Source organism: Engystomops pustulosus, chromosome 2, assembly GCF_040894005.1.
Source record: "Engystomops pustulosus chromosome 2, aEngPut4.maternal, whole genome shotgun sequence".
In the NCBI taxonomy this organism is placed as follows: Eukaryota; Metazoa; Chordata; class Amphibia; order Anura; family Leptodactylidae; genus Engystomops; species Engystomops pustulosus.
In genome coordinates, this window is record NC_092412.1 from 180,882,357 (window position 1) to 180,894,230 (window position 11,874).

The window sequence follows — 11,874 nt, forward strand, 5'->3', positions numbered from 1 at the left end:
TGCAGGAAGCAGAATGTTCTCTACTGCGTCTCCATCACATCTGTAAGATGTCAAGATGAAATGCTAGCAGAAATCCTAAAGGGAGGAGTCAGATTTGTATCAAAAAATGCAAAATGCAAAAAGTGTGGTTTTGCCCAATGCAATCTATGCAAGAACATCCATTGTCACTTCCACAACCTTTTCTATAAGAGCACATTTAAATCGTGAAAGGGACCATATCATATTTCTGACCACCTGCGATATTTGCAGCCTACAATATGTGGGCCACACTGTACGCAAAGTAAAAAGAAGGATTCTTGAACATTGTAATGACTCAATCATTACATTGTGGGGATATGTCTAGATTACGTGTCATTCCAATAGACAGAGTACCACGCTTTTGAAGGGGAGGAGACTGGTTGAGGGAACTCCGCTTATGGGAGGCATATTGGATTTTAGCTCTACAAACACGTTCACCACAGGATATGAATTACAAAAGCGATTTATTATATTTATATTAATTAATCTTTAGTTTACCCTGGAAGCAGCAATGTTATATATAATATGTCATAAATCTTATGAGATCCGTCTGCTTTAACACAATGTCAGTTTGCTAACCAGAGGAGACGTTGGGAGTATTTTGCTATAAAACCTTTGTACTTGTCATGTTATTTTATGCTACGACTAAGGAAACGCGTCCCTTTTTGTGACATCATGTACATGTTTTAAACTATTTTTCTAAATAAAGGAAAGGACTTTTAAATATTTTTTTCTGTCTGCATATTGCAAATAGGAAAACATGATGTCATCCCACACAGATATGTGTTATCAATGTCTAACCTGTGTGTGCCCAAAATTCTGAGAACTGTTATTTAAAACATCAACAGTCCCTTAGACTACAATAAAAGGGGACCTGTCAGCTGACATGACCGTGTTATAAATTATTCTTTTTTTATCAAAATTATAAGCACCTTAGAATATACATCTATTGTGCTGCGTCTCTCCTATACGCCTAAAAATGTATCAATAAAATGATTCGATGTTACCCAGTGGGATGTGACATTCTTACTTTGTGCTAAACATCATGTAGACTAGTTTTGTCCTGCAAATATTTGGGATAAAAAAAGTTTCTCTCAATGTATGGCTATTTGTGGCAGCAGGAAATGACTAACATTATCCTTGACAGTGACATTTGTTTTGCCCTATCAATCAGCAAGGTTGATGAATGGCTGTAGATTTTCTGCTCACACAGGGTTTTGTACACTCAGGTTTGGAGAACTTGTTTAAAGTTTAATATCCTGTAGCCCACCCATGAAAGGGTGATGTGTTTATTTAGCGTAGGTATCCCTTATAAAACTATGCTCGCATGCTAAACATTTCTTGTATCCAGCTACAGGGTTTCTAGGGTATCAATATGGAAGAAAGTTAACTCAAAGAAGTTTAATGGTAGAAGTTAGGGGTGGCATCATAAACTTTTAACCACATTTTAGTATTTCCGATCTGTTGTAATCAGGCATTTGTAAGACCGTATTAAGGCAGCAATCAAAACATTTTTATAATTATTTGCTTTTAATGTATTTAATTAATATTTACATATTTGATTAGATTAGCAGTTTATGTAAATGGTCCCGAATACTGTTCAAAGGTGAGTCCTGCGACCTAAAGAATCTCAGTTTTATTAAAGATTTTCTTTTTAATTGGTTCAGGCTTTCGTTTGTGTTTTCTCATTGTCTAATATTTCAGAAAATGTTTGATGAAACAACACCTGTCACTCAGCTTTATGGCATGACTAATGGATGTTTGAATAATCCATTCTATTTATACCATATGCGGGATTCCAGTCTTAAGAAAATAAAGAAATGCAAGCTAAAAGGCTGATAGCACAGTGTGGCAACCTTAAATGTAGAATAGCTATCTCATTTTCTTATATATTGTTGTTAAACTGTTTATGCAAAAAAAATGCACTTTAGTCCATGACTCCTGATTGTAGCATACTTTGTTATCCTCGGATTTAAGTTCCAAGAAAGGCACATACTGTTAAGCCAGCAATATATTTTACATTGGTATTGGCCAAATGCCTGAATCTCCAGTGCATATGCATATTTGACTCTGATGGGTAATATATGTGTCCTGAACAAGGAAAAAGGGGATCAATCAGGCAATGACTTACTTTCTCAAGAAAAAAAAAGATTGAATTGGCAATATTGAATTAGAATATGCCAAATCCTCTTTTTAGTGAGATAAGTTGCTGCCAGAGGTTTCTAGCAGCACCTTATAAATCTCTGGCTGTTAAGAACACATGTATGCTAAGTGTGTATGGAAGACATGTTAGGAATAGTTGGTGACCAAGTTAGTGTTTAGACAACAGCTATCTAAGGTTCAGGTCCACATTAGAATAGTCAGTCTATGATCAACCATCTAGGCCTTAATTAGTTTTATTAAAACTGTATGAAGGGTCATACAATACACTGAAAGTCATTCACACAAATATTAACTGAATAAGCATAGACGGAAAATGAATGTGCACAAATACCTGTAAATAAAAACATACACTTGAATATCAGTAAAAAGTGCCTGCCGCTCACACAGTTTCATATATCTACCACTAAAGCTAACACTTACACTCACCGGCCACTTTATTAGGTACACCTGTCCAACTGCTCGTTAACACTTAATTTCTAATCAGCCAATCACATGGCGGCAACTCAGTGCATTTAGGCATGTAGACATGGTCAAGACAATCTCCTGCAGTTTAAACCGAGCATCAGTATGGGGAAGAAAGGTGATTTGAGTGCCTTTGAACGTGGCATGGTTGTTGGTGCCAGAAGGACTGGTCTGAGTATTTCAGAAACTGCTGATCTACTGGGATTTTCACGCACAACCATCTCTAGGGTTTACAGAGAATGGTCCGAAAAAGAAAAAACATCCAGTGAGCAGCAGTTCTGTGGGCGGAAATGCCTTGTTGATGCCAGAGGTCAGAGGAGAATGGGCAGACTGGTTCGAGCTGATAGAAAGGCAACAGTGACTCAAATTGCCACCCGTTACAACCAAGGTAGGCAGAAGAAAATCTCTGAATGCACAGTTGAACTTTAAGGCAGATGGGCTGCAGCAGCAGAAGACCACAACGGGTGCCACTCCTTTCAGCTAAGAACAGGAAACTGAGGCTACAATTTGCACAAGCTCATGGAAATTGGACAGTAGAAGATTGGAAAAACGTTGCCTGGTCTGATGAGTCTCGATTTCTGCTGCGACATTCGGATAGTAGGGTCAGAATTTGGCATCAACAACATGAAAGCATGGATCCATCCTGCCTTGTATCAATGTTTCAGGCTGGTGGTGTCATGGTGTGGGGAATATTTTCCTGGCACTCTTTGGGCCCCTTGGTACCAATTGAGCGTCGTTGCAACGCCACAGCCTACCTGAGTATTGTTGCTGACCATGTCCCTCCCTTTATGACCACAATGTACCCAACATCTGATGGCTACTTTCAGCAGGATAATGCCCCATGTCATAAAGGTGGAATCATCTCAGACTGGTTTCTTGAACATGACAATGAGTTCACTGTACTCAAATGGCCTCTACAGTCACCAGATCTCAGTCCAATAGAGCATCTTTGGGATGTGGTGGAACGGGAGATTCGCATCATGGCATCTGCGGCAACTGTGTGATGCCATCATGTCAATATGGACCAAAATCTCTGAGGAATGCTTACAGCACCATGTTGAATCTATGCCACGAGGAATTGAGGCAGTTCTGAAGGCAAAAGGGGGTCCAACTCGTTACTAGCATGGTGTACCTAATAAAGTGGCCGGTGAGTGTATTTACACACAGTAAATATTATACACTACTACCACAGATCTGAATGTCTATGCTAAACTATGTACAGCAATGGTCACCATATATTACCATTATAGCACAAAACAAGTTGTCATTAGAATTCTTGCCTCAAATCCTTTTTTTCTACTTGAATTACCCATTAAATTAGTAAGTGATTTCATGCCACTACCACCTTTAAAGACAGCCAATCAGTAAAAGTTACAATGAATTAAGCTTTATATCAATCTGATAAGCTCCCTCTGTTCTATAAAATGTTGCCTTTTATTTTCACAGTTTGTGAAAAAGATAAGCACTTGGTGGGGGTGTTAGTTTGTTGCTTCTCACCTTGATCAAGCTTAGGGTAAGCACAACCAGATAAGTTTCAACCATAGGTGGAATTGCCTATGGCAGTAGTGGTGAACCTATGGCACGGGTGCCAGAGGTGACACTCAGAGCCCTTTCTGTGGGCACTCAGGCCATCGCCCCAGGTGTTGACAGACGTGCATTATCTTTGGAGGTCCTCCTGCTGGACCCATCAATTTTCCTACATAGAGAGACTCTGGAGAGAAGATACAATGAGAGTCTGAATTTGTCCACCTTCTTTCAACTGTATTGGTGGCCTCAGGAGCCGATACGATTGAATGATGTGGAAGAACTGGTAGCAATAGGTTGCAGCTTAAAATGCCATGTTGGCACTTCTCGGTAATTAAGTGGATTTTGGTTTGCAGCTTGGGCACTTTGTCTCTAAAAGTTTCGCCATCACTGGCCTATGGTGTAAGGCTACTGCATCACCTGGATCCTAATATGAAACTGTAAAAGCCAGGTGTTGCTGCATTGCCCATGAACTGAAGTGCAGAAATTATATGTATTCATTTATTCATTTGTATATTTTACTTGTTTTTCCTTATTATTTCACATTGTCTTCCTCCCTTGTCAGGATGTCATTCGACCTGGAGAAATAAACAGTACCTTCCCAAAATCTACTTTTCCTAAGAATAAATCTATTTTATCTAAGAATTTCTGCACTTCAGTACATGGACAACACATTGGGGCATATTTACTTACCTGTCCGGAGGAGTTCACATCAAACACAATGTCGGACGAGAATGCACACTGCTGCGATTCAAGATTGTCTGCCCGATATCCTGCATATGTCGCTTCCCCGCACAGGTCCACCGGAGTTCACCTTTTTCTTCCGAGTGTATGTAAGTACATTGGATTGCGACACAATTTGAATTTTAAATCCCTCACTCAGTCCAAATCTGTCGGATTGTCCGACGCCCCACCCCACCCGATTTCTGTCGCAAGGCAGCCGCGACAAAATCCGAACACAATGCAACACAAAACCTTGCTAAATACCTGTCACAGCCGCAGGATTTCCGAAAATGTTGGAAAATCCGATGAAAGTGCGGCTCAGGACCCTTAGAAAATAAGCCTTATTGACAATGAACTTGAGTTTTGCTATCTTTGACAATTACTGAATCTTACCCAGTTTAATTTTTCATGGTCACAGGTTCCCTTATAATGAGACATCTCTGTAGACACACACCCCAGTTAGCTTATGCTAAGACCATAGTACAACTCCTGCTTTGAGGGGATCCTATCCTTTAAGAATAAGGGAGGCAGAAGAAGAACCTCGGCATCAAATCTGCATTTACATCACCTATAAAGTGGAATGTTGTTTTGTGATGGATTTCAGGCAGTTTGCACAGAGGGAGTGTTATCTATTAGTTTTAAGGTCCATTCCATTTGGAGTGGGAGTTTTCAAGTGTGAGTACTTGTAGATACAGCTTGTCAGTTTATTTACATTATGTTTTGCATGGTATTCAATCGGCATACCACTTCTACTACATAGGGACTTTAATTTTTAATATCCTACTCCGCAGGAAGAACTTTTCACAACAACATAGACTAACAGACAAGGTACTCGGTATATATAAAAGACACAGTATGTTACTCATGGAAAACTGGGATTGTAAAAGGAAGATTTAAAATAGACATCATTGTCCCACAATAGCAGCAACCTGGGAATCAGTTCTAAATTAGTCATAGAGACTTCAAGTATGACATGTGGAAGGAACCAGAAGGGTGGGACCTTCTGGCCTTTGGAAACAACTGATAAAATATGTCCCCTTTTCACTCAGTGCCAGACAGGATATGGGTGAAGTGTGTTCAAAGGCACGCAGGAATAAACATAGGAAATCAATCTGAAGAATGACATCACTTTGGCCTGGTACCCTCTCTCATCAGACATTGAAGTGGTCTGAATCGTCACAGATAAGACAAAGGAATGTGAGACGGGTCACACTAGGTGTGTCAAGCTCCAGTGCTCATTTGTCACATTACTACAAACCTTCCAAAACATATCAACAACAAGATAAAAAGCACTATTAAAACTGCATCCTTTAAAACAAATATAATACATCAGATAAAAAGTCTTCTATATAGAAGTCACCATGGAAAGTGTGACACTATGTAACACTGTGACAATCTACTCATCTGAAAAGGCAGTATTGTTGACATTCATGCCTTGGATGGTCAAACATATTTGATTAATAGAACCACATGCCTGATGTGATTTTAAATAAGATATTCTTTTCTTTAATCCGATATCAGAACCACAGTTCTACTATAGAATCCAAAATACAGGCATCTTAATTGACACTCCCTGTTTAGCCTCTGCCTACCCCCAGAAGAAGCCTAAGATCTAAATACGTGTTGGGGTTTTGGCCTCTCCCTGGTGTCCAAATTATATTTTAACATTATCATGATTTCTTATCAGTGCAAGTTGGTTTGTTATCTTTGCCTGAGATGAGTCAGGCTGGAAGGGTGGAACTATTTCAGTTGCCCATATATGCCCAAGGAATGCCTGCTCTCAAGTAAAAATTGCCACAGTAATCACAAGAACATACAGTACAAGGCAATTGTGGAAGTAAAGTAGGGCAAGATGGCAGGGAGGGGATCCTCAGTTGAATTTGCAAGAGGTGTTTCTAGAAAGCCATTCTGCTTTGGCTTTTATATAGTATAGATCAGTGGTGGCGAACCTAAGGCACTGGTGCCAGAGGCGGCACTCTGAGCCCTCTCTGTGGGCATCCAGGCCATCACCCCAGCATGAAGTTCACCAGCAGAACTCAAAGAATCTTCCTACAATGATAGGCAACTGTGTTGGTGTCCTTAGGAGGCTGAACGACTGAAAGTTGTCAAAGAACAAGGAGAAATAAATTACTGCTTAAATTGCTGTGCTGGCACTTTGCAATAAATAAGTGGATTTTGGTTGAAGTTTGGGCACTCAGGCTCTAAAAGGTTCACCATCAATGGTATAGATGCATAGTTAAGGGATGAAATGAAAAATGAGCTTCAAATGAAGGCTTTACCTGTGCTTGTTTAAGAATACATAATGCATACAGTTATGTTTTCAGCAATATCTGCTTAGTAGGGGTCCCAAAGTAAAAGGTCTCCTTACGAAGGCTGACAATTAAGGCCGCTGTGTAGGCGTGTGGAGTCTTATAGTCATTGATGCTTAACTAGGGGGCCTCCACAGATTGAAACATTTTGCCTCCTACATTTTGACAAAACCCACTCTTTACTTAATTTTCAAAATAGGAGTGGTTCAAAATGCCCAAAAATGTTTAGTTTCATATTTTAGAATTATGGTGTGCAGGATTTATGGAATTCCCCACAATGACTTTAGGTAGTGAAATATGTTGGTCTTGGGTATAATCCTACTTTATATATTATATATTAAAGCAAGGTGGGTAAAATTTAACTTTTCCGCATAAATAATCCTTCTTTATATTTCAGATACCGTATTTCTTGGACTATAAGATGCACTTTTTAGCAAGAAAAAATCTTGCTAAAAAGTGCCTGCGTCTTATAGACCGGAGGTCAGGAGGATCCAGCACTGCCAGACCCTCCTGACCGCTGTAATGGAGATCGGGTGATGCCCTGATACAGAGCTGCATCCAATCACCCAGAGAGGAGCCTCTACACTGCTCTCTCCGGTGTCCTACAGGTACAGGACCTGCGGTGATGTCAGAATCATGTGACTGATCACATGCTTCTTACATCACCACAGGTCTGATACTGGGACAGGGTAAGAAGAAAGGGAAAGGGGGAAGTATGTGTGTGTATAGGTGAGCTGTGTGTGTGTATTTGGATGGATGATGCAGAGCTGTGTGTGTGTAACTGTATGGATGATGCAGAGCAGAGTGTGTAACTATGGATGATGCAGAGCAGAGTGTGTAACTATGGATGATGCAGAGCTGAGTGTGTAACTATGGATGATGCAGACCTGTGTGTGTAAATGTATGTCTGTGTGTGCGACCAACAGGGATATTTTAATTGGTGTAAAATATATTTTTCCTTTTTTTGGTAGCCTAAATCTGGTGTGCGTCCTATAGTAAGAAGCGTCTTATAGTCCGAAAAATACGGTAGTTACATTTATTGCAGACTGGATGTCAACGAATGGGGTGCAAAACTGTCTGATTATCAGAATATTATTATCTATTACTCAAAGGTCAACATATGTTATATTATTAAGCGCCAAGACTTCTTCAAAGCCGCAATATTTCATCAGTGGAGACACCACTAATGCCAAACTTGTTTTAAGTTTCTTTAACTTCAAAGTGAATTTAAATTAGTTGCAAGTGGTGGGTTCTGTTCCAGTGTGGATTTTTTTCTCTCCAGCTCTGGCACTTTCTCAAATTCATTTACACATTTGTAGAGTAATGTCAAAGCAGCTTATTAAAAACACTGAACAGGAAGGGTGTTTCTTGTCTTTACAGTGGCCTTGAGAGATGTTTGAGACTGGGCAGTGTTCACACATGTCCTTCCACATGTGCTACACAATAATTAGTTATAAATGCAACTGTTAAAGGGAACCAGTCACCTACCTTTACCACACAAAAACTGCCATTCTTTCATGAATTCCCCTTTACGTGAGATCTCTATTTTTATATGAAAAAAAAAATCTCCTCCAAAGTCATGTGATAATGAAAACTGCCATCTGTTGTCAAGCTGGGAGGGAAACATAGATTTTCTTTTTTCATCCTCTTCTTTAACAGGATGTCAGAACTAGCTCCTGGTGCTAGCTCCTGTAGAGTCCAAGATATAGGCATCCATTTATATTTATAAATTTTCAAGATAAAGAACTCTCATAGGGGGAAATTATCATTAGATTAGGTTCTTCGCGACCACTTGATAAAGTTGGCTCATGCTGTGCATTTTTTTTTGTGCGTTTCTGATATTTTAAAAATAAAGTTGCTAAAAAGTCACGAACAGCTCACCAGGTTTTTATTTCTTCACATAAACCCGGGGGGACAGGAGTGACATTTTTTTTGGACTTTTTCATACTTACTCATAGATCTAGGCACTGTGACTGTGGTAATCTTATTATATATGTTATCAATGGTCTCCTTCCTTCTACAATCAACTTTTAAAATTATGCTATAGGGCTGCTGGATGTGTTACCGTGTCCCCCACGTGCTGTAGCTTCACAGGCTTTTGCCTCACCCTATTTTAGCTCATTTAGCTCTTACCCCCTCCCTGTGTCTGAAATGTCACTACAGCAGAAGAAGTCACTACAAAAGCCTGTGAATTTGTACCTTTTAGGGGCTCTGATAACGACCCTTCAGGTTCATTAGCATAATTTACAAAGTGGATTTTAGAAGGAAGGAGGCCATGAATAACAAATATAAGATTACCAGAGTCATGGTGCCTGGATCTATAAGTAAGTGTCCCTGGTTTATCCAAGCTTGATTTTGATGGTAAATTTCCTTTAAATCTGTCCTTATGTGGCCCCATACATTTTAACAGATTAATAAATTTGTCCCAATGGTTTCGTATGTCAAAGTGGTGTCACAAAGCCCATGCAACTTTTGATGATAAAAATTGCAAAAACCAAAATGCAGCTTTTTGGAAACTTTTTAATGCAAAAAGCCAACTTAAACTGATAATACATTTCCCCATAATATTCAAAGGTCTACCACATGGAGACTACAAACATGGAGACTTTACATTGTAATTTAAAGGCAGCATACTGTATCTATTAGCTAAACAGAGCAAAATGTTGTGCTTTTGGCTTGTAGAATAGTCTTAAAGTTCACAATAAACATCCTGTGAAGTGGGGAAAGGACCACTTCCCTTCTGCATATATTGAACCCTGTATTAGCCTCCTTGGTGTTACTAAACAAATAGTACAAACTCCAAACTACTATGCCATAGGCTTTTTTTTTTAAGTACAGATATGTCTTTATTATGTTGCCCCTCCATATGGCCACATAATAATCTGACAGATATTCTTTAAAGAGAACCATGCTGTGAAGTGTCAGCCTTAAGAACAGATATAGAAAACATGCCACAGAGATGTTCTAGACTACATTTGTTACCCATGTAGTCAGACCTCTTTGGGGAAATCACAGAAAACAGAATTGAAAAAAGATGACAAAGTATGTATAATATACTGGCCCACAGGGGAAGAGGTTCCTGGGTTTAGTGGGCCCCCATGGAAGAGCAGATGTATTGTACTTCATACAAATATTCAGCATACAGCATTTGTATAATAATATGCCCACTGAGATACTAAGTTCACAACAAGAGCCATTAACGAAAACTGGACTGGATAAGGGGGTGATTTTTGCTAAGAGGTGGTGAGTAGAAGAAAATAGGAGGTTAGGTGGTAATATAATAAAAAAAACACTTATTAAGTCACATGTCTAGACCTCTTTATGGCGTGTAGTCATCATTGTATTTTGCTTTATCAAAGTAGAGAGGGGGTCGTATAGGTATGTGCCTTCTATGACATGTGTGGGGTTTACAGAAAGAGCCAATTGCTTGACATTTTTACAACCCCTAAAGATCAAGAATACAGCTACATTCAAACATAGCCACTTCTGCAATGAAGACAATGAAACAAGCTGCCACTTGGTAAACAAAGGGCAAGAGATCCTCATTGAATACTTTAGTCAACTTTTTATTCAACATACAGTTTATTCACCAGCTTTTCCAGGTATATTTTAATCAACATTCTACACAAATATGCCTTACTGGCTCTATGGTGCCTCAGAGATATTGTGTAAACTGTATAAACAAAGCAATTGTATAATCCATTGGTTTTAATAGTATAAAACACACCATAACTTGATTTAACTGAGATATAATATACTTTTCGACTGTAAGTGACAAAATCAGAAAGAATAAACGTAGGTAAGTAAAACATTTGTCTCATTTTTACTATGTTTACAAAGTCATTTTATTGCTTCTTATGCACTAGATGCAGGGGAGCACTTATCAACTCTTCTACATCTTATTTTCTCCTTGTATTTGTACTCACCAAGCACAGTCAGGAGGCTCAATACAGCGAGCAGGATTTGTCCTCTTGTCCAGGGTGTAAGATTACAGGAAAGCATCTTTTTGTCTGTCAGTAGTAGTACAGCACAGAGAACAAGGTCCTGGGTTGCAGTGCCCTGTAAGGTCAGAGCTGCACAGAGAGAAAGAGAGTGGTGTGCTCCAGCCTCAAGCACAAGTGAGGTGGAGTTACAAAGGTCCTATGTTTCATATGATATGTTTATGTGCCCCCCTTCAATGCTATTACGTAAAGTAGGGGGAGGATTAACCTTTCATGAAAGGAAATCTACTACTTCTTCAACCAAAACACACACTAGAAAATATTGCTGCAGGATTCAAGATGCTATTTCTTATATTCTTACAAAAACTTAGTTTATATTCTAGAACAGTCAAATAGTTTAAATGTCTGATAATTCACACATAATAAAATCACATGGAATACGAATCCATTACAGAATCCATTCTACTGAAACACAATGCTCATTGTTTAAAATCAACCCTTCATTTTTTGTTAACTAATGTTGTGTAAAAAATATTTTTGGTTTATCTTTTTCAAGAGTACAGATTTCCAAGTGCCCTCACCCCTTTTGGTATCCACAGAATTAATGATTGTTTTCAGGAATATACAGTACATTGATACACAGAACTCATCTGTACAAATGGAGCAGGTATTACAACTCAACCCTCTTAAAACAAAAACTGATCTATGGTAACATGCACAGTCGTATATATATA

At 38.9% G+C, this 11,874-nt stretch overlaps 1 protein-coding gene across 1 annotated transcript in view; it reads right to left on the minus strand.

Annotated features, from left to right (window-relative positions):
* CD34 (CD34 molecule) overlaps positions 1 to 11,322 on the minus strand; it is a 50,449-nt gene extending 39,127 nt beyond the window's left edge. The window contains exon 1 of the mRNA XM_072137478.1: positions 11,126 to 11,322. Coding sequence (XP_071993579.1) covers positions 11,126 to 11,201 — 76 coding nt within the window. The 5' untranslated portion in view covers positions 11,202 to 11,322. The remainder of the gene's footprint in view (positions 1 to 11,125) is intronic.
* Positions 11,323 to 11,874: the final 552 nt, after the last annotated feature.